This window comes from Protopterus annectens, chromosome 2.part1 (assembly GCF_019279795.1).
Source record: "Protopterus annectens isolate FY-2018-M chromosome 2.part1, PAN1.0, whole genome shotgun sequence".
In the NCBI taxonomy this organism is placed as follows: Eukaryota; Metazoa; Chordata; order Ceratodontiformes; family Protopteridae; genus Protopterus; species Protopterus annectens.
In genome coordinates, this window is record NC_056729.1 from 64,988,827 (window position 1) to 65,016,178 (window position 27,352).

At 35.6% G+C, this 27,352-nt stretch overlaps 1 protein-coding gene across 2 annotated transcripts in view; it reads right to left on the reverse strand.

The window, feature by feature from the left end:
- PTPRN2 (protein tyrosine phosphatase receptor type N2) overlaps positions 1-27,352 on the reverse strand; it is a 4,238,418-nt gene that overhangs the window by 1,180,341 nt on the left and 3,030,725 nt on the right. For both annotated transcript variants that reach the window (XM_044062029.1, XM_044062028.1), the window contains exon 12: positions 24,914-24,978. In XM_044062029.1, coding sequence (XP_043917964.1) covers positions 24,914-24,978 — 65 coding nt within the window. The remainder of the gene's footprint in view (positions 1-24,913; positions 24,979-27,352) is intronic.

Here is a 27,352-nt window from a genome sequence, read left to right on the forward strand (position 1 = left end):
CACAGAAACTCCTGGTAATAATTTCCTCTTTATATGATAAACATAATGAAGTAGTCCCTTATTTTAAATACTTATGAATCCCTCTCAATCCTTAATTAATCTTCAATTTTCAGTTAGATCTTCTGAAAGCTAAAATCAGTGGTAGCCTTTTTGGTTGTGATAATTTCCCATGACGCCTTGCAATACATGACAGAACTGCTACTGATAAAGACACTGTAGCTCAAGCTTCAATATGACCCTCCTAATGAAGACAGTGTCTCCACCAAAAATTAGCAGGACATTCAGGTCCCCTCCAACAACATCTGCAAATCAATACTACTATATCACAAAATAAATTATATAAAATGCCACTGTGAAACTTTCTTAACTGGCTAATAATTAAAAACATTTCTGAGCTATTAGCAATAACAATTATTAAAATAATCTTGAAACTTGGTCTTTCTTCTCAACTCTTCTCTAAGTTAGCTCAAGTAATATGTCCAACCACATTAGATTGAATTCTGACGGCATTGATATTTTACAGAGATTTCCTAATTCCCTTACATCAGCCAACAATATGATATATCTGTATTAGGTCCTCCCTAAATTAAATCATTAAGAGCAATAAGAAGTTTAATGAATTTAGAACCTAAAACACACACACACTCACACACACACACACACACACACACACACACACACACACACACACACACACACACACACACACACACACACACACACACACACACACACACACACACACACACACACACACACACACACACACACACACACATACACACACACACATATTGCCTCAAAGCAATCCTTTAATGCTAAGCTAAAGTTTTGGAGCCATTCATCTGTCATTAACTTTAATAACATCTTTCTAAATACTCTTAATTCCCTAGCACCTATCAAGAAAATTCTAATTAAATCAAGCTTTGCTCCCTGGATAATTCACGACACTCATTCCTTCTTGCCCAAGAGGGTCAGCACCTCTAAAACCTGGAAAAAAACATAAAACACCATCTAATTTGCAATGGTACAAAGAACTGTGCAAGTTAGCTAAACAACAAATCAACTTTGACAAAAAAAAATTCTATCTAAACCCTCAAACAAACCCTCACAACAACCCCAAGAACTTCTCGAATACTGTGAACAAACTGCTCCATCCTGAAAAACACTCCACACCAAATCTCTTCTCTAATAACACTGACATCCAAACTGCAATAGTTCTTAATTCCTTCTTCGACTCCATCCAGAAATTAACTAAAGCAGACCCTAATATCTATCCCCACTCTCCCCCAGCACCAACTCATCTACCTTTATTCTGAAATCCATACCCGCTGCTTATATCAAATCTCTACTTAGTAAACTCAAACCTTGATCCCCTTCCCCTGACACCTTACCTCTGCTCTACCTTAAACTTGCAGCCAATTCCATAGCTTACCCCATCTCCATATTAATAAACAGGTCTACTCAAGAAAACATAATCCCTGATATATGGAAAAAATGTATATTATTCCTCTACATAAAGGCGGCAACTCTATAGAACTCTCTAACTTTAGACCTATTGCTATCTTGTCTCCACTTTCAAAGATTCTTGAGAAATGTATCCACAAACAACTACTCTCACACCTACTACAAGAAAACTTCATTACCCCTACCCAGCATGGTTTCTGCCCTAAACACAGCACTGCCACTGCACAAATTTCTTTTACTCATGCCATCTCTGCTGCTCGTGATAACTATGAACTAGTCTCTGGTATTTTCCTCAATCTTTCTAAAGTGTTTGATACAGTCTCTCATAACTTACTTTTATCCAAATTAGCTCACCTCAATCTCTCCAACTCTACCATCTCCTGGTTCTCTAGCTACCTCTCCAACCAACATCAGACAGTGAAATCGCTGTGTACATCCTTCCCTTTCCTTCCGGTCCACACAGGGGCACCCCAAGGTTCCATCCTTGGACCCCTCCTTTTTAATATTTTCACTAACAATCTTTACCAAGCCTGTCCACACTCCTTTCTATTTCAGTATGCAGACAAATCTCAATTATCTCCTCTTATGACAATTTACCTCATCTTTTCACTCTCATCCAAGAATCTCTACACTCTGTAGAATAATGGCTCACTACCAATCAACTCCTTCTGAATCCAAACAAAATTAAACTCCTCCTCTTCCTCCCTAAGACACTCCAACACCTCAAATCCTCCTTTTCAGTCACCTCACTGAATAACAAATGCACTGATTAAAGTAGAACCTCACACTAAACTATTGGGGTGATAATACATGAGCAACTTAAATTTGATCTCCACATACATAACTGCATTAAAAAGACTCACCATAAACATGGCCTACTTTACAGGAACTAAAAATTCTTGACCAACAATTCCAAAGTTGTGCTTGCTCAAGCCTACTTACTACCTTCATCTCTTTATGCTACCCCATTCTTATTCCCCTTCAAACTAACCTTCTAAGTAATCCAAGGTACCCAGGAAACGTAGCCAGCCACTGATAAATCAAATTCACAACTTTATTCAGCCAAAATAAAACAAAATGTAAACGCTCTCTATGAACAATACGTGCTTATTTCAACCTTCATCAGATGTGGACTACTTCTCTCAAGGACCCTTATATATCTTTCATTTGCATACTAAATTTCCAATTAATTTAAATACCATTTAATGAAATATTTAAAAGACCATTCTAAAAATGTTATGCATTACAGTAAGACCAATGTTAAAAAACAAGCTAAAAAACTTCATTTCATCATAAAGAATGTATGAATATATGACCCTTATAAAATGCAATGAAATGTTATCAAAACCTATAAACTGGTTTAAGAGATGATTAAAATAAATATTTCTGTTTACGATAAAAGTGAATATAAATACTGCTTGAACATTACATTTGAGCTTCCTCTAGTAGCTTTTCTTAGTATACAACAAATTTAAAATGAAGGCTTTAAGTACCACGACAGTTAAGAAATATATAAAAGTTTTGTTAAAATATTCAATATAAAATGCCTTAAAACATTTAAAAACATAAATTATGACAGTTTTTAGAAGTAAGAATGTATTATTATGATAAAAACAATACCCAATGAACTCCAAACATTGTTTATAATTTAGCAGATCTTATTTTCAATAAGGGAACTATAGAAATATTTTCATTTAGCCCTAGTGCAATATTTGCTTGCAAAATGACTTGCCACCATAGTTCCCTATATTCAGTCCTTTCTTTCCATAAACCTCCTCATATATCTTTCGTTACAATTTCCAACACAAAAAACAGATAGTGAGCTTTTTTACATTGCTGTTGGTGCTTAAACAGTGCATTAGTCTCCTTTTTTATTTGTATGCCATAGCAGTGTTCATAGATCCTTCTCTTTGATTTACGTTCAGTCTTTCCAACATAAAATGACTGACATACTTGACACACTGCTAGACATACTAAACCACTGGAGTCACAGTTACAATATTCTTTTCCATTCAAGCAGGTATTTCTACTTTCCAATAACAATTTTTCTTTGTTCACTATGTAACTGCACTGTGTACAACACCCACATTTGTATGTGCCTAACTTTTTCCTATTCACTTTTTCTTGTTCAAAATCATTTTCTATCAAGTTCTTTAAATTATGGGAATTCATATAAACAATCTTTAACTTTTTTGGGGGGTATTCTATCCAAGTCTGTAAAACGAATAAACTTGTCCCATTCCACCTCTGTAAGTTTTCTTGTCATATCAGCACTTGCATTATATTCTAAAACTAGTGCTTTTTCAAAATTGTCCTCATTTTTTTAATTTTTACCCTGCATAGTATCTTCTTCTTCTGCATTCAACCCTAAAATTGGTTTGAATCCACCCAGTCTCCCCTCACTAACTTCTTTTTTTACCTGCTCTATCATCCTATCAGGGTAAAGCCTAGACTTAAACATGTTTTCAAGGAAACCCATCTCATTCTCAATCTTCTCAATACCTGAGGTCATCCTACATGATCTTATAAATTGTCCTTTCACTATGCTTTTCTTATAGTGCATTGGATGAGCACTATTAAAATGCAGGTACGAGTTTGAAAATGTACTTTTCGTATATATTTTAGAGTTAAATTCATTGTTTTTCCTATAAATCTCAACATCTAAATACTGAAGTTTGTCTTGGGAGATATTATGGGTGAATTCTAAAAATGAAGTACTGTTATTTAAAAAGTTTATAAAATCATGTATCATTTCCCTAGGAGCCACCCATAAAATACAGATGTCATCCAAAAACATTTTATACATTGTCAAACAATCTTTATACATCGAGTTCAAAACTATTTTTTCTTCCTATTTTGCCATGACCAAATTTGCATATGTACGGGTGCATGCTGCCCCCATTGCTATCCCTTTTATTTGGTGGTAAAATTCACCTTTAAAATATATAAAATTATATTTCAAAATTAGTTCCATTAAATGCAAGCATACCAAATACTCATTATGTGTTAACTCTTTATCCTCAAAAATACATTTTTCCAGTAGTTTGATACCCTCTGTGTGGAGGATACTCGAAAATAAGTCAACTAGATCTATAGTTAAGAATGACATTTCTTCTTTGAACATATTATGCTTTAATTCTCTCAAAAAATCCCAGGAATACCCTTAGAATATTTTTCTTTTTAACCACAGGCCTTTTAACTTCATATCTACATATTTTGCCAGAGGAAATGTTTTTGAACCCTCAACAGAAACAATAGGCCTTAAGGGAGGATCCAAACCATTCTTATGAATCTTTGGGATTCCAAATATGGTGGGTATTATAGCAATAACCCACGCCTGGGTGTGGGTAATGCGGGATTTACCCACGGTTGGCGTGGTTTGGTCCCGAGGCCAAAAAAAGACAACCGTGGGTAAATCCCGCATTACCCACACCCAGAAGTGGGTTATTGCTATTATACTATGACATTATTTAAGAAAAGAAATAATTACTTTTCTTAAATAATGGCATTGTATAATGCCTCTTTGCTGCCCTTCCGCAGCTGTGTGGTATCCGCGGAAGTTCTGATGTACTGCGCATGCCTACGCAGTACATCAGAGCTGTGGCCAAAAGCAACGGAAAAAGCAAGATCTTCGTTGCTTTTTACTGTTTCGCTATGTTAAATGGGTTTAACATAGCGAGACAACTTTAAAATAAGCAACAGAGATGTCCGTTGCTTATTTTAAAGCCGTCTCGCTATGTTAAACCCATTTAACATAGCAAAACAGTAAAAAGCAACGGAGATCTTGCTTTCTCCGTTGCTTTTTAAACCTGTCTCGCTATGTTAAATGGGTTTAACATGGCGAGACAGTTTAAAATAAGCAACGGAGATCTCCGTTGCTTATTTTAAAGCTGTCTCGCTATGTTAAACCCATTTAACATAGCGAGACAGGTTTAAAAAAAAAGCAAAGGAGAAAGCAAGATCTCCGTTGCTTTTTACACACTGTGTCGCTATGTTAAAGGAGTTTAACATAGCGAGACAGCTTTAAAAAGCAACGGAGATCTCCGTTGCTTTTTTTAAACCTGTGTCGCTATGTTAAACTCTTTTAACATAGCGAGACAGTGTTTTAAAAGAGACTTATACTAATGGAAAAAGTCCGGGCGACCGGACCTTTTTCCATTAGTATAAGTCGATTTACAACGTGCATGCTGGCCAATCAGCGTGCACGTTTTGGAATATTAATGGGGGGTCATGGTATAATCTAACTTTCTCTACCTTTAAATATTTTGATCTATTAAATCCTCAAAAGCAAGTAATCTACAGCCATGTCAGTTCTTTTGTATGCTATATTAATTTTGTTTTTAGACACACTTCAAAATATTATTCATTTTTACTTCCATGTATGAGCATATCCATTAAAATAGTTCCCCTCTCCATTGTCCGGTTTCATTACCCTTATCTTTCTGTTTTTTCTGAGATCAGTTAAAGCACATTTCTCACTAGGGTCCAAATTTGCTTTATATTTCACTCTTGAATACCCTTTTATGATCTCTTTTTCCACAACATGTTCAAAATTCTTAATTTGTGGGTGTGTGGGGGCATGGTTACAAGTACCTATTTTTCTTTATTTTCCTATGCTTAAATGGGGCATTATCCTGTGGGAAGAATAAATCTAAATTAATTTTCCTCATAAACATTTTAACATCTAATAAGGTTTTTGTTGCATTACCCTTGTTCCATTTCTTTCTGATCTTCGCAGGGTGGGGTTCTCTGAAAAATCATGCAATTCATTCATTTGTTCCCCCACCTGGGTTTCCTCTCCATAACTGGATACATTTCTTTCCTCATTTCCATTCTTTTCCCAAAACCTATCATTTGATTTAGGGTTGGGGTAGCTCAAATTATTCTTATAGTCATTTATGTCTCTTTCCAGTTTCTTTATTTTTCTTTTTACCAAATCATCACATTTACCATCAATCTCAGATCTAATATTATAATACTTTTCTTTTTCTGATGGAATGATGTTTATTAAGTCACTTTTAATGCATTCATTTAAAATTTCAATCTCTTTTTGTAATTCTTCCTTATTTCTACCATTTTTCTTGATCATTAATTTTAACATATCTAGTGCACACCTGTTAAAATCTCAATTAATTCTTTATGAAGCATGTTGCCAGAACTCACATTATTAGGATACTTACATATCCTCAGCCCTTTTGGAACAATACATTCTAGAATGTATTACCTAAGGTAAGCATTCTCTATATCCAGTGTTTTAAACTTATAAATCAGCTTAGAAGGTTTGTCCAACTTATTTTTATATGTGTCAGCTACTGGGGCTGATCCAAACACATTTTCTCTAAAATTAATGGAGTAGCTGACCTGTAATCAGTGTTTAATGTCTGTTTTGTTCATTGCAGAAGCTAGTATCATACCACTCTCACCACTGCCTAGCACTAAAAAACCCGCATTGGCTGGAATTTCACCATCAACTCTTGCTCCCACAACTTTACGCCAGTCACTGCATACATTCCAGTCTAGAATTGATGTTTCTTCCTTCTTTTTGAATCTCCATATCTAGCAACATGACAATTTCTATAAACTCCCTTTCCTTACTCTGTGATTGTAATGTCACTTACTCTCAAACTGTAACTGTATTTCTACTCGTCTACAACCCAGCATAGAAAGTTTCCACACAGCTTCTTGCTGACACCTAGCTTCAAAATGAAAAGCCACTTCAAATTTGTACTTGTAGTATGTTAATGCCTGTAAACCCAGAAACTGCTACATTGTTGTATCACTTTATATTGTATAGCTACTTTCTGTATTCTGTATCTCATCTTATTTGTATTTCAGTATATTTTCATGAACTATTTCTGTACTCTGTTGTATTATTCTGGAGCTTTTCTCCTCAGGTCTCTGCTGAAAATGGGCACTTGATCAGCCAGACCAACTTGGTCAACAAATGTCAAATAAATAAATAAATATCAAATATACAAAATAGTCTTTGTCCCTCCTCAACACTAATACTTTAATGATTCATCATATTTATCTCAATTTCTCTTTTTATATCAGTTTACATATACAGCTAAATCTCCATCTGCTGCTCAGTGGTGTACTAGTATATTCTGTTTTATACCTTTTTAGCTTACCTTTCTAGTTCTCATCATTATACCATGCAGAAACAAATAGCAGGAGGAAAAGGCGGAAAGAGTTTATTTTCTTCCCTAGTGCTGTGGTAATATGCCATGTAGGGGAATCAATCAAAACACATACTTCAGTATGTGGAAATACCTCTGTAAATTAATCAGTCAATTAAATAATATCTCTCCTTAAATGCATTAAATGTAAAGGCACATAGCCTATCAGACTTTACATTAAATATTCGTGCACTATTTCATTATTCAAACTATTAGCTCTCTATATTATGATCATCCTATCTTCTAAAGTACTACCACATCACCCCCCCCCCCAGTAATTTAACTCTTGCAAGAACAACAACAAAAAAATCATTTAGGTTGCTGTCATGACATTTGGATGCATGCAATGCCATATTAGTGAGGATATTTTTACTTCAAATATCAGGAAAGATGCTGTATAAGTATTTTAACCTTCCTTTTTCTCTGTTCTATATACCACTCATCTAATACCATACATTACCTTATTAATCTCTAATTTTTCAGCATGTCAGGAATTCCAAAATGCAGGAATGGGTCAAATGAATTGATCTGATCAAACTAAAAAATATACCTGAATAATCCATTAGAAAAGGCAGCGCACGTTTGCTCAAACAATGCAACCATATTCTGAAAGCACAGTCACTACAGGTGTACTGTAAAAGTAATGCTGTTGACACAGACTTAAGCCTAAAAAAGTCAAGAAAGCAAGCCTGGACTCAAAATTGTAGACAAAATAAAAAATAACTAAGTTACTGCTTAGAATGTGCGAAGAACGCACTGTGTATTGTCTATATTCTCTATACCGAATGACGATTTCCAGACTAAACTAGTAGAGGTAAAATTTAATGAAAATACTATCCATATGGGGGATTTTACCCCCACGTATATTTACTGGGTTACCTCCACAATATGAAATAACTGCAACAGTAATAATCAAAAGAAAATGGAACAAACTGTGTGAACTTCATCTAACTAAGGACAGCAATATTTTAGATACCATACTGATAAAAGTGGGATCTTTCTGCATCCATGGTTATATCCTTAGTGATTGACATAGGTAATGATAATATCATCTTCATCATAAAAACAAAATCAATCTGCATTAAATAAATCACCCTTCCTATACTTACCAACAGAAGCCAAGATACAATAAATTATATAATTTTGAAGAATGGCTGTAATTTAAATAAATCTACCTGATATACTTTAAACACATTATATAATATTCCCGACTTCTGCATTCACATATACATTCCAAGAACACCTAAATATACAGGCAAGTCAACAAAAAATCCATTTGGTTGAATTAAACAGATAATAAGACACAGAAAAAGTACTAGTTTGTTTTTAGAAATTACTCTATAAATGTAAACCTAAATTAAAGTACAAAACCACATACTTATCTTTCCAAATCTAACCACAATCAACCAGATCTCAAAGGTTAAAAGAGGAATAATAAGGTATTCTCTATATACACCAGAAATCTGAAATGTAATATTGTGAATGTAACATGTCACTAAACAATTAATTGATCACTAGGCTGCAAGACACAGGAACTTTTCTTTCAGAAAACCTGAGCAAACTTCAAAATAAATAAAGACAGCATTTGTCAGACTACTTTAAACATAAGGGCTGAAATCCATTATTTAACTGCAGAATAAAATTAAAAATTCAAGTTTCTTGGAATCTGACAACACACCTGCAACATCAAAGACAAATGAAAGACAAATACAGCCCATTGGAAAATGAAGACATAGTAAAAGCAGCTTATTTAAACAAACAATTTCAGTCCTTGTTCCCTTCACAATTTCAAAGCAAAATAACTAAAAAGCATCTTAAATATGCCACAACATCTAATAACAAATAATTAAACACAATCAGTTTGCTTTTAATCTTAAGATGAATCAGCCTAAATCTATTGTATAGACCAGGCATAAAGTCAATTTGCAATATAATTGTCCTGCTGACTTCTGTTATTGGTTACTGTCTCATTTTAAAAACATGTTTAATCATTTATTACTAAAGAACTGCCATAATTTTTTCCTGTATTACATGTATGTCACTAACACATTTTTCTTAAAGGGCTCCCAGTTTGGTAGGATCAGAAGCCTAACAAAAAGTATTTTTTTGCTGGTGGAGGGGCAAGGCCTTCCATACCCCCATATTTGAACTCTAACCCATAGGTCTGAGTAGTCTTACATGTAAAGCCATGGAAAGAATTATCATGGATATGGTGACTGTGATATGATAAATAATGACACTAAAAACTTTCAGACACTGGCCACAACCCAGTTTGGTTTGGTCAAGGGCAATTCATGCCTACACAACCTGGTGGACATCTTCAAGGTGGTCACTAAAGCAATGGATGAGGGCAAAACAGGGCATATGGCCTACCTTGATCTGCCCAAAGAATTTGGCACTATACTCCAGTTGGGCATTATAGATAAGCTTGCAGGATTAGGTATAGACCCCTATATCATCCACTGGATAGCCAGATGGCTCACAGATAGGACTGAAGAAGTCAGGATAGAGAAGGCTACTTCTAGGACAAGGTCAGTCACTAGCAAAGTCTTTCAGTGCTGGGGCTGTTCCTTTTTAGTACCATTTTTCTGTCTGAAATTAAGGGTAATGTCAGTTACCTATGGCTGACCAAGTTCTCGGATGATTGCAAACTAGGCACAGTCATAGAATCCCCCAAAGATAAAAATATTCTCCAAGATGGTCTAACACAAACTAACAACTGTTGCACACAGCCTAAAACTCAATGCTAAGAAATGTGTAACAGTAAAGTTTGACAATATGGCCACCTCAGGAAGTTATCACATGGATAATACAGCCCTGAAAGTAGACCCTGTGGCAGGGATTTAGGAATGCATGTAGACAGTGAATTGGAATTTGACTATCTTGTATCTACTCCAGTAAGGAAATCATTCTATGTTGCACAACTTATAAGCAAGGATATGGCATCTAGGGTTAGAGATACCATTACATACAGCCATCATTAGACCCATAATTGAGTACAGTGCCCACATCAGTATGTACCCCACCAGGCATGAGCAACAAATGGAACATCCACAAAAGTTCCTGACAAAAATAATAAATGGTGTAGAAAATGTGGCCTACATGGACTGCCTCAAAGCCCTATTCCTATGCTCAGTCTCCTTCAGACTGTTGAGAGTTGATCTAAGTCTGGCCTGCAAAGTATCCTCTGATCCAACTCTGATGGATCTATTGGACATCTGTTAAACAAATAGCATCAGAAATACCAGATCCTGGGGTCTAAACCTCATCTGCAACATAAATAAGACATTGCAGGGATAGTAGGCCCCAACACTTTATTAACCCAGCTATGCCCCCATTGCTGAGGAAATTAAAGCCATCCATCATACCATGTGGAAGGTCCCATGAGGAATCATGTTTTTTGAGCTCATCCTTTCTTGTGAGTGAGTGAAAGTGTAGCGATCAGGTGATTGGTGAGCTAGTATCCAGGGTTGATGTGGACTGTAATCCTCTTCCTTTCCCATTTGAGACCCTCAGCTCTCTAGCCACATCCAGCTCTCTAGTCATTATTCAAAAATGGGTCATCATTGCATTAAACAAAGGTTCCCATCTGCCTGTGTTAGTAACAGTTCAGGCGAATGCAAACGATTGCATACCAATTATTAAAAACAACAGGGGACTTTATTGACAACATCATTTGATACATTGTTAAGTAGTATATATACTGTATGTTATCCAAGGTATTTACACAAATGATAAAAATAATTTGCAATAATGGCATAGTTCCCTGGAGTCTTAGATATATTTACCTTACTCAATATGAATATTGCCTCAGGTCTCTCCTGAAAAGATGCCACTGGATTAGTGGGACCTACCTGCTTAAGAAAGTGTAAATAAAATAAATACATTTCTGGAAAAACAAACCATGGGTAAAAAATTGCAGATGTACCTTTAAAGTCTGCATGTTTTTTATTCAATTTTCTCCCAAATTTGCTTCAAATGGAGCTCTCTCTCTCTCTCTCTCTCTCTCACACACACGCACACTCAAACAGATCTTAATAATTATTAGAGCAGGTTAATGCACAGAAAAATAATCTGTCTGACTCTGCAGGTTTACTTTCTGAATGTTTGGACTGTCAACCCATTGGCTTACTTAAAATTATTAGTTTAACTTATGACCAGCTCCGTTAAAAGACAGATGTTATACATTACCTCTGTGACTGTTTTATACAGAACTGCATTTTCCTACACAGACTCTAAAAGTACACAATCACCAATCTATTTATTAATCTATTAATTTGTGCATGCGTCAAGGCAACATAAATATAAAGCAATAAACCATAAGAATGTGTAGTTATGCATGCACAGATGTAGTTGTCTGTACAGTGTCTCTCTCAGCAAGTATTGCACTTGTTTACTGCACTAATAACATAAGCAAAATTGTATCAGTGATTAAGGGCATTTAACTTACAGCTATTACAGTTAGGCTGTAGTAATTAATCTAAACAAATTAAAAAAATGTATGTCTTAATGCTACTTAAAAATTGGCATGGTTATTTTTGTGTGAACAAATTGTAGATTTATACTGTTTACTAAAATTTCCATTTAGTAAGCTGCTGAGGCAGGAATGAAGGTATTATAAAGGGTTGATTTTTTTGGTGAACAGGATATTTTCTTTAGCATGAAATAATGACACCTGTCCCTGTGTGACACATACTGTGATTATGGACATGACAGCGCACTGAATCACAAAAGTGGCAAAAAACAAACACATGCTGCTTCAGTAAATAATAAACCAGGGCAGTTTTACGTGTGTTGTGTGTGTGTGTGTGTGTGTGTGTGTGTGTGTGTGTGTGTGTGTGTGTGTGTGTGTGTGTGTGTGTGTGTTTCTGTGTATCTGGGAGACTTTGCACACACCAATCTGCATGAACTTATATGCACATCTTTGCTACTGTTAAATGGTCTGTAAATTAACTTGATGCTGAAAGCTATTTGCTGTGGTCCCCATCTATGCTGAGGCTTTCAAAAGCTGGGATTACAGTGCTGAGGTATAATAAAGGTCAAGGTCTCATTTTCATCATAATGGGGCCTTGCAGCTATGGCAAAATGAAATCTGTGGATCTATGAAACTTGAGGGTTTAAATATATTCACAATCCTGCAGTATGCTTTAGGGAAAATCCTTTGTGATGCTGGCAGCTCATTTTCTTATCCATACGCAGCGTTGCTATCACTGTGTCCAAACATATTCTGAATTTCAATGCATAAACAGAAAGAAAGGATAATGGAAAATCCTCTTTGCTATTTCCAAAACCAAAGGTGAAATGGGAATCTTCTGATCATTCTTATGGAATTCCTTTGTTTATTACTAAAAGTTTCACAATGGATAATAAAGATGTATACACACACATACACCCCCTCCCCCCACACACACACACACACGTACACATATGCGCGCACACACACACACACACACACACACACACACACACGGAGGCAATTCCTACAGAAATGTCAATTTGTTTATTATTTATGCTCTTCTCACTATAGCAGCGTATGTCATGAGTTAAGCACCCCATGAGCTCAGAATAAATCTCACAATTATTACCTATAACTGAGGGCTGCTCAAGCAGCAACCCCCACCTGGTTACTGCCAGTGACTGGAGATGGCCTGACTACATATCACCTTTGCTCCTTCAGCATCAACTTCTTGTTCCTGTCTATGACTTCCTGAATGTTAGAATGCATTACAAGTGAAAAACAACCTGTAGCCGTAACAATTCCATATTATACAAAGCAGATACACAGCTATTTTGTTTAAAATGTATAGATACTCTATCTGGATAAATAACCTGTGTTATACCAGCAATTATGTTGTATAGTTGTATTGAAATTAAATGGTACTGTAAAGTGTGTGCTTTAAAGTGACATAATAAAGCAACAGACATACTGCTACATTAGAAAACACACTCAGAACAGGAACAGTTGTAATGCATGGAATGCTTTTATATTATGCAGCCCATGTGTGCACATGTCTGCCTGTATGGTGCAGACTAACCAGCATTAACATATAAAGTGACCCTGAAAACACGAGAAAACATGCTGCAGGCACAGATAGATGAAGAAAAATGTTACAGAGTCTCACATTGCTAACCTCACATATGCCTAAACATACACACTCAAGCATTTATTCCAGTGCATTGCACTTTTAATTTTGGCAGATGATTACTAATTTAATCCAATAAGCTTTTGATAACCAGTTTGAGGATACAGCCTACAGTTTGTTATGGGTTGCAAACTGAATGGCTTTGGCTTCTATTAGATTTAGGATTGATTTTCTACAGTTCAACTAGTTGGAAACATTTGAAATGTTGGGACTATATAGTAAAGGGTGACAGCTGAAATCAAGCAATAAATATATATATATATATATATATATATGTATAAAATCCATAAATAATTGTGCCATCTGCATAAAATTGCATGGGATTAAGGGATTGTCAGCTGGGAATTCGCTGATATGAATGGAGAAAAGTAATGAGAACAGTCAGATTTTTGGGGTACTCTCATAAATAGGGGTGCTAAGGAGATTATATTCAGTACTCCAGTGTAGGCTGCCTTTACTTTCCTCAATATCCATTCATTTATCTCATGTTAAATAATTCTCTTCCACGCCCCATGTTAGTCCAATAATTCTCTCTAGACACCTTTTTTCATATCCCTTTATACAGTGTTATCATTAAAACTATAAAATGGGGGGGGGGACTAATCCACTGGCATTCACCCTTTGTCTGTCAATTATATTTCACCTTGATTCTGATTCCACCTCTTGTAACAGATGTACTTTAACAAATACCGTCCCCCAGTTTAAACCAGACTTCCACCTAATTCACTGTCAAGTATTTATTCTTTTATGTCCAATGTTACATATGTTGGAAGTTGCCAGTAATATCTCCTTGGTAACATGACCTTAAGCATGAAATGCAATGCTCATATACAAGACTTAAAATCAATAACCATAAAGCCACATGTCCCATGTGAGCAGAATGCATGCCCAGCAAATTCACATCCGACATATACCATGACCAAAAGGGAAACAAGGACATTGCATTAGACCATTCAGCTATCTCCCTATATATCATCGCTACAGGCAGTGCATTCTTTCCTTCCATCATATCAATGTTGTGTTGTGTCTTTCGGCTTTTCCCAGTTAGGGGTCGCCACAGCGGAACTCTGATCCGCTAACGATTGGCAGTAGATTTTTACGTACTGGCTTGCCGGGCCTAACGCACAACCTTCAACGAAGGAATGCCCATTCACACATGTCGCTACACAGAAGATACTCTAACTGAGAATCGAACGGGCAACGTTTAACTGTGAGGCGACAATGCTACTGCAGCACCACCACCGCAGCTGGAAAATAATGAAGCGGTAATCTAGCGGGCCAATAGAAAAGAAAAGAAGCCAACAAACTCCATCAAACACAGATATTGCCATGGCTGGAAAACTGCTGGCTGATGCACTTCAGAAGTATTAAAAATGTTCCTCCTTCTTCTCCTTTTCATTCTGCAAACTATTCATAACAACCAAATAAACTAGTTTAGGTATATTTCCTAGAAGTCGCTTTTAACAAGCCACACTGTATGGTATGACATCTTTAATTAACACAAAACATCACACATCACATGGCATTGTTTTCTCCCATTCTCCCATTTCAGTTCAATATTAATAAAAGGGAGATTAACCCAATAAAAAGTATTTTAATCTAACATATAGATGAATATGATGTGATTGCTAATTCACTGTCACAAAATAAATAATAGAACAATTGATATATGATTCCATCCTTACAGACATGAGTACAGCTGAATCTTTCAGGTTGTCAATTGGAAGGCAATGACTCATTAGTCAGTATGCCTTCTGTCACTTTATAGCACAACAGACACCTATAATGCCACCGATATCAAGTTAGCCTATAATGCCTCCGATATCAAGTTATTTTACAACAATTGTAGTCACCTGTCCTATTATCCACTGTACAAATAAACCATCACTGGGTGTTCTTATGTCAAGTTTTACAAAATATATAATCTTAATACAGCCAGTAGTTCTAACATCTAGTTCCAACAGTGCAGTGAACACTTTTCATGTTTACATGTACATTCCTTTTTGTTGAGAAAATGGGTACATTAGAGCAATAGCATTTTCATTACAGCAGTCCTAAATTGTCCTGGAATTATTATTATCAACAGGCATACATGCCTAACCTAGCAAGTAACAATAGGCCTGTATGTATACATATAGCCTGTTAATCCTGTACAATTCAAAGATTGTGATCATGTGATCAAAATACAGTGTCAAACCAAATGATCAACGGGATTTCAGATGCAGCGAAATTTAAAAAAGAATAATATAAGTGAAACATACAGAGCATCACAGTTATTCTTTAAAAGTGTGTGAAAGAGTCATTTTAAGCAGCTGTGACCACTGTTACTTGCTAGTCTCATGTTAGAGCATAAAAAGGGATCACACATTAGCACCCTGAAGGAAAAGCAGCTTTTAAAGCAGTAAACACTTCATGCAGCCGTAGTTCTTGTAAAGAAGCTGAATGTGTATTGCATATTATAAAAGGTGTTGTAAAAGCAGCTGCACACGTTACTTCTGGACTCTGTTTCTGAGGCAGCACTAAGTGTACCAGCACTTTGAAACCTGTAAAATACTTTGTGCTCCTACGGTTCGTTTTCTCTATATCTTATAGTGCACTGAAGCAGCTAAAGCACCGTGGCCTCTACTGAATAAATCGACAATCAAATGTGCTACCTATTCCCTTTGGAGCTCTAACACTAGTCACTTACAATGGCCTTCATTTACTCGGGCTACTTATCAAAGATCTTTCTCAAGAATTGACCCTCTTACCGGAAATCAGTACCTGAAAATATCAGACTAACTGATGATTCAAAAAATCCCTCCACTACCATCTCACTGATAAAAATAAATGTAACTGCTTCAGAGATAGTGGTTATATTTGTTACTCTCATCTTCTTCACATTCATGAATTCCATAAATCCTCCTTAGTACTCATGCAGAACCATGTTCTAAGTAACAAAAAAGGATAACAAGTATTGGAGGGAAACTCTGTTAAAATAAACTAAAATGTGTAATGAGAAGTAAAGACAAAAAAGAAATTTTTTTTCTTTTTTGTCTACTTTTCTGTACAATTAGTCGATGCAATGCGCTACTTTTACTTTGCATATTGCAATATTGTCATATTGTCAACTCATCTATGTTGCTTTCTTCCTCTTAAGGATGTATATTTTATAATAACTGTATGGAGATTGTACTTACCTTCCTGGCCTGTGTCATAGTTGAAAAGGGTCTTTGAATCAGCTCACTTACATGGTTGACAAATATTAAATAAATAACTCAGTGAATAAAGAATATGCTATACATAATTGCATGAATAGCATTGAGTTACAGCTTTCAAAGCTGCAAAACATTCAGTACCCCTACATTTTCTCTCTCTCTGTCTCTCTGTAACTGGTGGCTAAGTTAATGGTCCATGAAATACAAAGAATTAACCTGATCATAAACAAGTGATTATATGATCTTCAAATGAATATCAGCATTCACCTCTTCAGCTTGACATCATCCCACTCTTGAAATACATTTCTTGGAATTCATTTTTTCAAATGTAAAACAACTTGGCAGTAATAAGTGACCTGGTCATAATCCTCTATATTACTGCCATCTTGGGCATCAGTCCCATATGATATCTTTTAAGCTACTTGTAAACAAACAAACAACACCTTTCCATTAAGAACATGATCACAGCTCTACATCCAGTTCAGTTAGTTAACAGCACACAGTCAAAAGTATCACAAACCAAACTATATTTTAAACCATTTGAAACTTCTGTGCATGGATGACCTTGCAAAAAATAACCCACCTTAGAGTTTATATAGCACACAAATCCACAGTATTTTAATCATGACCATTACATTTAAAATTACTTATCATAAGAAAATAGTTCTGACAAAAAAGCATGGAAAACAGGGATCCCAAAGTCAGTTTGGCAGTACACACCATCTGTCAAAAAGGTCTTGTAGATTCTAAATGTTATGAAATATTAAACATATATTAATAACCAGGCTGTGCCCGCCATGATCATTAGCCACATACACAGTCTTTTGAAGCACTTGCCTTTATAGCAATCTATTAATAGCAGAATTATAACTCTGAATGCAGTTCAAAATAAGTTAGCAGGTTTAAGATCAAGGTGGTAACCCATTAAGGACTCATAGCACAGAGGGATAAAGCCCTTCCTGTACACTAGATGTCTCATGTTCAGGCAGCTGCATAGCACTTGGAGAGATCAGATGGGGAAGGGTAGGAGTAAGTGGATGACACAGGATTGCCCATCCTGGTGGGGGGGTTGCCTAGGCTCACCTGCAATAACAGGTTTAACATCTTGCTGAGTACCACAGTTATAATGCTTGGTTGGGAGGCTATGCATGGATGGAAGCATGCATGCATGCATGCACTTCCCATTGGCAGTGATTGTGGAGCTTGTAAGGTTACTTTGGGGTTGGTGGAGATTAGGGCATGTTTTCTGGCAGCAGAATGACGTCGCAACATCATCCTTGATTGACTGAATAGCCCCAGGCATGGGTCAGGTTGAGCACAGGGGAGGTTAGAGCAGGTCTGGTAGACACACTGAATGAGAAGAGGAACTAGAGGCAACCGGTGGTCAGCCATGAGGAGGTGAAGAAAAGAAGAGAAAAGAAAAGAAAAAAGGATTACAAAGCCTAAATGTAGATACCCAATAACTAATCTGGATAATCTTGGAATTAAGAGTATTCAAATGGTACAAATGGTAGTCATTTATACAGTGTGATTCTTTTCTCTTATGAGTACATTTAATATAGGCAACAAAATGCTACTAGTGGTACATTAAAATTGTGTCATCATCATCATTATTATTATCAACCCTCCCATTTTTCACATTTTTACTTGGGGAGGGGGTGTCACATCAACTTTCACCATCTCTCTTGATTCAGTGGCACTCTCCTACCTTCTTTGACAGTCATGCCTGGCTGTCTCAGGTCTTGTGTCACACAATCCATCCATCTGCTTGTTGTTCTCTCTTGCCTCCTTCCAATCCCTCTTCCAAATCATCCTCAACAGACTGTCTTCTGCTTTCCTGCTCATATGTTCAAACCATCATAACCTGCTCTTTTTGACCTTCTCTGCAAAGGAAGTTACTTTAGATTCTGCTCTGATGTCCTTATTGTTTCATTGATATACTCCCGCCATGTTAAATGCATAACGTTACCTCCAAGAAACCTTGCACAGTATGACATTGCTTGATTTTGTTCATTGGAAAAGAAAAGTTTCGAAATGTTTATAAATTTAGTTAGAGAAGTTCCTACATTGGAATTATCCAAATTATACAGTAAGACAAAATAAGTTACTCTACAATCAGTCCATCATTGTATTTTGAATTGTCATTGCAATACTTATTTTATACTTAATACAGCTTAGTATATATATTGAAGCTCTGGATAATACAAATACAAGTTATTTTCTTTTTAAAGTAAGTAAAACATTACATATTTATTAGTAATGAGTGAATCTTTACATGAGTGTTAATGCTATGGCATATAGTGTGTCATGCAACCATTAAGATCCTAGAATTTTTTTATAAATGAGAATAAACTAGAAATTTGAGAGTTCAGTTATATGAAACCAATACAGTCACAATTAAGGTGTTTATTTAGAAGTATATCTAATTTATATTATGGGACAGTTATATCAAAAACATTTTAAAAAATTATGCAAAGTGAATAGAACTTTATAGAGTCTTGCTAAAGGATTATGATAAGGCAGAAGCCATAGGAAGGAATATATCGATAGTTATAAGATAGATGTATTATTACTTCTGACTGAAAACTCTGTGGTATTACTTGCCATACATGTTATACCTCACTAATAGAAAAATCAATTTATTTTAAAAACTATGCAGAATTCACTATTCCCTAAACATTCTACAGTAATGGGTCTATACTCTTTTTCATTTACTGGACATATTTACCTTTAGTTTAGTTTCCATGATATTTTTATTTGCTTTGACTGAAACATTGTTGGTACAAAAATTTTGTCTGGTTTGTCAAATATACAATAACTCCGACCTGGGATGTTGAGAAACCCGTTATACTCATTATGTTGTTTCACAGTTTTCCTTTCTTTCCCTCTCTCCTTCTTTTTGTGCTTTGTAAAGGACAACAAATTAGTATATTTATCAAGCGGATATTTATAAATTTATTTTATTTTTATTTATTTATTTTACATTTGTTGACCGGGCTAGTCCAGCTGGATATATGTCCATTTTCAGTGGAGGCCCGGGGAGAAAAGCTCCAATGGTTATAACAAGTATAGGGAATACAAAAAAATAACAAAGCAAAACAATACAAAAATTAAGCATAAAAGATAATCAGACTTTAGTATAGGTAATTTACATGTCAGAGGAAATATACATAACAAGATAGTATTCCTAAGAAAAAGTTATTAAATAATTGCAATACGCAATAGATAATATCAAAACGTAGTGTAAATAATACATAGTCATATATATATATATATTTTTTTTTTCATAGTATATATGACATAAGTTATATCCACAAAGATGTTATGTCAGTGGGGATCAGTCAGGATGTAGTATAGAGAGAAGGAAATATTGAGGTAGAGGAAAGGAGGAAGAATGGTTAATCAGGATTGGTACAGGAGCAAAGCCAGTGTTTATTAAGATGGATTCTCAGTTGTTTTTTAAAGAGTGGAAGAGTGGACAAAGATGAGATATTGAGTGGGAGTTTGTTCCACATTTTGCCAACTGAGTTGGAAAAAAGACAATCTCCTGCGGCATTATTGGGTTTGGTACTATTAACTAGTAGTTTATCTGAAGAACGTAGTTGTTTCAGATTGTTGTAGGGAGTAAGGAGGTTAGAGAGTATTGGTGTTTTGGATGGTTGATATAGAATGTTGTGAGCTATTAAGAGCTGTTGATAAATAAGCTTGTTAGGAAGTTCAAGCCAGTTTAGTTGTTTTAAGTTCAGGCAGTGGTGTGTTCTAAACTGGGATCCTGTGGCAAATCGAGCAATATTATGGTAAGATGAAGCAAGTTTCTTAAGGTTACTTTTAGAGAGATTTGTGTAAATAGGGGAAGCATATAGAAGGGTAGAGAGGAGGTGAGATTGGGCTAAGGTGGTCCGGGCTTCTGGTGTAAGGAAGGATTTGATTCTGTAAAGGGATACTGAAAGAAAAGGTGAGACTCCGCTGGATGTTCCACTGCTTTATTAAAATACACAAAAAGTTGTATCCAAAACTGGTAAGAAACTCCAACAAAATAAATATCCACTGACAAGCGCTTTCGGGTTGAAACCCTTCATCAGATCACATACTAAAAACACTTCCTGATATTTAAAATACATGTCAACCAATGAGAGTTAGTAAAAAGCCCGCCTTTTCTGCAAGGCTGGTTTTAAAGGTACACAGTCATTTAAGCCCGGAGTTCTGTGGGCCATCAATTCCAAAATCCATTTGGACTCCATAGATTCAGTTAATAGTTTAACATCACCCCCCCTATTGTTCATGACAACATTAACCACTGCTTTGAATTTAAAATTATGTGTGGGGTGGGTCTCAATATGCTTATATAAAGCATTATGTGCATCTTTATTCCTAATTGAAGACATATGTTGCAATATTCTTACCTTAAACATAGGAAGGAGTGCTGGAAAAATACAGTGCTTTGTTTCGATAGCATGCACCCCCGATATATGTTTTCAAATATTGTTCAGGGCCAGATTGGAAGAATATCCAGATTGAATCTGGATGATAAGATGTTTGAATGTGAAATGGTTAATTTGAAGAACAACTTTTTAGAAAGGGGCTATAGAGGAGAACTGGTTAATAGAGTGGTTGATACCAATCACACAAAAAGAGATAATAGATTTAAGCCATGGCTTAAATGTAATAAAGGGGAAATAAGAACCACTAATACCACACACAAACTTAATGAACCAAGGGTATTGTTTACATATAGTAGTAATATAGGAGACATCAGGGATATTGTCAACAGAAACTGGAATATTTTGAGGGGAGATAACAAGTTAAGAAATATAGTGGGGGCTTATCCACAATTTGGTTATAGGAGAAACAAGAATCTAAAAGACATCCTTTGTAAAGAGAAAACAGTAACCCAAACTTGTATTCTAAAAGAAAAAATTGGCAGTGTCCCATGTGGATATTGTAAAGCATGCCAATTTATAAATAAAGATCACACCTTTACACATCCAGTCAGTGGACATGTTTTTAATTTCAAAGCAAAAGCTACCTGTAGGACAAGTAATTTAGTTTACATAGCGGAGTGCACTGAATGCATATGTTTTTATGTTGGCAAGACCAACAATATGTTTAAGGTAAGAATATTGCAACATATGTCTTCAATTAGGAATAAAGATGCACATAATGCTTTATATAAGCATATTGAGACCCACCCCACACATAATTTTAAATTCAAAGCAGTGGTTAATGTTGTCATGAACAATAGGGGGGGTGATGTTAAACTATTAACTGAATCTATGGAGTCCAAATGGATTTTGGAATTGATGGCCCACAGAACTCTGGGCTTAAATGACTGTGTACCTTTAAAACCAGCCTTGCAGAAAAGGCGGGCTTTTTACTAACTCTCATTGGTTGACATGTATTTTAAATATCAGGAAGTGTTTTTAGTATGTGATCTGATGAAGGGTTTTAACCTAAAAGCGCTTGTCAGTGGATATTTATTTTGTTGGAGTTTCTTACCAGTTTTGGATACAACTTTTTGTGTATTTTAATAAAGCAGTGGAACATCCAGCAGAGTCTCACCTTTTCTTTCATTATACTTATTTTTCGGCTGTTTGGTGAGTCTGAGGCATAGCAAAGAACATTATTTGGACATTCTGTAAAGGGATCCAATCTTTTTGTTAACTACTTTTATTGTGTTATTGATGTGACAGTCAAAGTTAAGATTATTGTCAATAGTAATACCTAGTAGTTTTGTAGAAGAATCAGGAGTAATATGAGTGTTATCAGTGGAAGTAATAGAGAAGTTTAGGGAAGTAGCTTTGCGGGTAGGTGCAAACAGTAGTAATTTGGTTTTCTTGGGGTTAAGGAGTAGACAATGGTCAGAGAACCACTGTTCAACAGTGGTAAAGGTTTTTTGGGTAAGAGGTTGAAGTTCCACTTGAGAAGAAGCAGTGCAGATTATAGTGGAATCGTCTGCATATTGTATGCAAGTGGTGTTAGGTATAGCTGATTGGAGGTCATTAATAAAGATAGAAAATAGAAGTGGGCCTAAGATAGACCCTTGAGGTACTCCTATAGAGATAGGAAGGAGGGTAGATAGTGAACTTTTCCAGAGTACTGCCTGCTGACGATTTTCAAGATAAGAAGTAAACCAAGTTAAGGAGGAGGGATCAAGTGCATGAGATTTTAGTATGTACAGAAGAAGTTTATGATTAACCATATCAAAGGCTTTTGATAGGTCTATGAAGAGAGAAGATGAGAGTTTATTGATGTTACAGTTATAGTTGATGGAGTTGGTAAAGGAGAGTAATGCAGTAGTGGTGCTGTGGGAAGGTCTGAATCCATGTTGACTATTGGCAAGTAGGTTATTATGGAGAAGGTGGTTTAGTAGTTGTTTATGGATACATTTTTCCATGATTTTAGCTATAGGTGATAATAGTGCTATGGGACGAAAGTTAGAGAAGTCATTAGACTTGCCCCCTTTGTGAAGGGGAATGATATGGGATATCTTCCAGATAGAAGAGACAATACCCTCCTTTATAGATCTATTTATTAGGATGGCAATGGGATAGGCAGTGGCTGTAGCTCCTATTTGCAGGTATTCTGCAGGAAGCTTGTCTGCAGATGGGGTGGTAGGTTTTAGTTTTTGGAGTAGAGATTGGATATAGGAGGTAGATACAGGTTGTAGGTGAAGGGGAGGAAGAGTAGTTTTTGAACTAGGTGAGAGTAGTTTAGAAGTGTCAGGAGAAAGGTGGTTTGCAAGAGTTTGGATGGCATTGGTGAAGAAAGAGTTGAAGTCATTGGCTATTTGTGTGGGATTATCTGGGTCAGAATCCTGAGGGTTCGGTGTGATTGCTTGGCCAGGGGATAGAAGATTATTAATACTAGTCCAGAATTTTTTTGGTTCTTTTATGGTGTTTTTCTGTAGTTGAAAGTAATAGTTCTTTCATTATAATATTGTACCATAACTGTTGCCTTTTTTCCCAGGACATGAACAAATATGATAGCTTAAAGTTTAATTATCAAAACTTGGCTATAGCATGGCTTGACATCAGTACAATTTTCAGTCTGATTACTTTAATAAAATAGTGCGTAGAATAACAATTTGATATTTACTTATTATTTTTCTCAATTCTATTTTAAAAAAATCAAGATTTCCTTTGAGTGATACCATTATGAACTAAAATGTCCACTTTATTACTGATTTTTTCCCATAAAATATTGGAATGGAGAACTTCTGTAATGGTTGTACCTTCATTATATATTGACTATGGCAAGAAAAGAGAATGCTTTGTTACATACTAGATCATACTAAAGTCCCTGTGTTACTCACAACTACACAACAAAACAACTAAACAAGCAATGCTCTACAATGTAATAAAATGACACAAACTTCTTCCTGTTAAATAGGGTACATCTGCACATATCTCTTTGGAATTAATACCAGCGACATCTCATTATATACTTTGAGGCCATTTAGTATTCATGCAATATTCGGTTTAAATAAACCTTTTTAACAAATATAATGCAGGTATACATAGCTCATAATGTAAGTATATTATGCACAATATGACACTTGAAGCTGTAGTGCAAATACTAAATATTTCCGCATTTTATTTTAATCATATGCATGGTATTGCGTTATAAATGCATTGCAGTCTAACAAACCCTAAAACAGAAAGAAAAATTCCGCAAGTAAAACTGCCAAGCCGCAAACAAAAGGATAACAATAAAAATACCGGCACTGACTTTTCACAACTGTTATATGGACATATAAAATACACACAGGACAACATTGTTATCTCTGAGTAACTTACAAGTTTCTCCATAGTCACACCTTTTCAATGAAATAGAGATGTTTCACATAGTGACTAACAACTCATATATATGCAACTACAATTTTAAGTGTATGTTCTTATGTAAAAAGGAGTCAGTGAATATAGCTTACCTCTCCTGTTCCAGATTGTTGGATCTTCAGACCAGTAGATTTTTCAAGTTTCACCTTATTAGATTCTGTAAAAGACAAGAAAAGAAAAAAAAAACATACTTTATATTCATTATAAGTAAGAGTATTATATTTTTCATGAATATGACCCGATAAGAAACTATAAAATTTTGCATTTCAAATTATATTTGCGTATCCAAGAATGGAAAAATGAAATTGTGAAAAGGTTGTGTTTTGTTAATCTAAATTACCTTTCCTTTTTATTTTATTTGAAAGTTTGTTTACCAGGAAAGTCCACTGATGACAAGAGACAAGTTTCAGGCACAACACATTTACAAAAACATTTACGCAGATGGATAGAAGCAGAAAACAAGTTGTAAATGTCTTGAAAGCGTTTTTTTAAGACGAGTCTTAGACCTTAAGTGTTTTCCTTAGGTTGTGTTATATACAATAGCATGTGGTAATATGTTTTTGGTATGTTCTCAATCACAGTCTGGTCAATCCACATTCTCGGAAGACATAAATAAAAGGAACTAAAGTAGCTGAAATATAACAATCTAGTTTGCATTATGGAACTCTTTCAATCAGTAGATTTTCCCAAAAAATAAACATCTGTTCATCTCCAAGATAAAACATAATCAGTAATACTGAGATTATCTTTTTTGCCATATCCCAGTTCCCAGTGAGCCCCAGTCCCATTATGGATTCAAATGTTCCTCTTCATTTTTTCTATTACTAGGCTGATACAACCCAAGATAATTATGGCTGCCACCCCTGCATTTTTTCACATGAGACTAATTCCTATCTCTGTTGTCTGGAAACCACAGTGTAATGCCCAGTAATTACTCCAAGGCTCATGCATGTATGGGATTTTGCACACAACTCCTTGGCAGAATTATATCCATATACAAGTCATTAAAATTTCTAGATGTAAAACTCAGTCAACTTCCTAGTAGAATTTAAGTTATGACACTCCATAAATTCAGCACCTCCACAATGGACAATATAGCAAATGATGGGCTTTCCCAAACATCCCTGGTGAGCTCCTCCAGTACTGTTGCCCACTACATGTGCTTGAGTCAACTGGAGAGCAGTAAGGACAAAAAGCTATTTGCCACAGCATTGACCATCTCAGGATCACTTACATAGCAGTGACTGTTCACATAACTTCAGGAATTTAGCCTTAGAACATTAGCTGGAGAATCGTCTTTATCAACCTTAGCATATCCACTGGGTGACTAAAGGTCACAGGTGGCCTGATTAATGTTAATGTCCGAGGATATCCTAGTCTTTACTGAACACATGTTTTTGCCTGATCACTGGATTTTGGCTGGCAATTCTTGGCTGTTTCAGTTTATTCTGAATAAGCAAACATGCACTGTAGATTTATCACTGATGTTTAGAAATGTCTGAATTCTGCTATAAGTGAGTTTATTATGTAACAGCAGATATTAAGAGAATTATACAAGGACAGCCATTATCTTCCCTATCCCCCGGTATGGTAATATAGCACTGTTTTAAGAAAGGCATGGCTGTTTATTCAGGAAAGTATCTCTGAGGAGATAAGAGAAGTGCCTTAACTGTGGCTACATGAAACTGGCTGTTAGTATTGCAGAACAGAGATATTAAATGCAAGGAATCATACAAAGGAAGCGGGGACTTTATTCATTTATTAGGTTCATTGCTTGGATATTAAATAATTTATTGTTGTTAGAATCATATTTAGCATATGGTTCCAGAATCGGAATTTTTACAAAACGATAAGATTGAGTAAATGAACATCATTCTAAACATTCTTTCAGGGCACAGAAGGATGAACCATGAAAAGCCCAAACATGTGTTCAGGAAATGTAAGTAAAATACCCGAACAAGCACATTATTAGCAAGCATAAGCACAAAACCTCTAAACTGTTCAGAATTTTGCAGAATGTCCCAGATGTAGGCTAATAATTTCACTCTGAACTCTGTAAAATGTTTAATTTTCTGGTAAGTCACTGAAGGTTACAGGAATAATAATAGAGTGTCATCCTTGTTTTAAAAAAAGCATGTTGATGCAAAACCTGTTGTTCTATTTAGATTGTAAGTGAATTGTATATTATCTAAAAACTGTCCCCAATTCCGGGCATTTGTTCCCCCAAATATTTTTGGCTTTGAGCAAAATTTTTAAACAAAGAAGTTGAAAGGTATCCTAAGGACTAGTTTGCTCAGGGTGATAGTGTTTACAGGTGTAAGTGTTTGGGCCGAAGAAATGGGCTAAAAGTCCAATGGTAAGGAGAGTGTTTTGTAATTAATAAAGGCAATGACAGCTGCAGCAATAGCTTTTTTTTTTGCTAATTAAGTCACACGCAATATTAATCTCTGTTTTAGTGCCATACCTGTAGATACCAACTGCCAAAGTATGTCCTGCTAACATGCATAGCATTATGTTACTATGGATGTCAC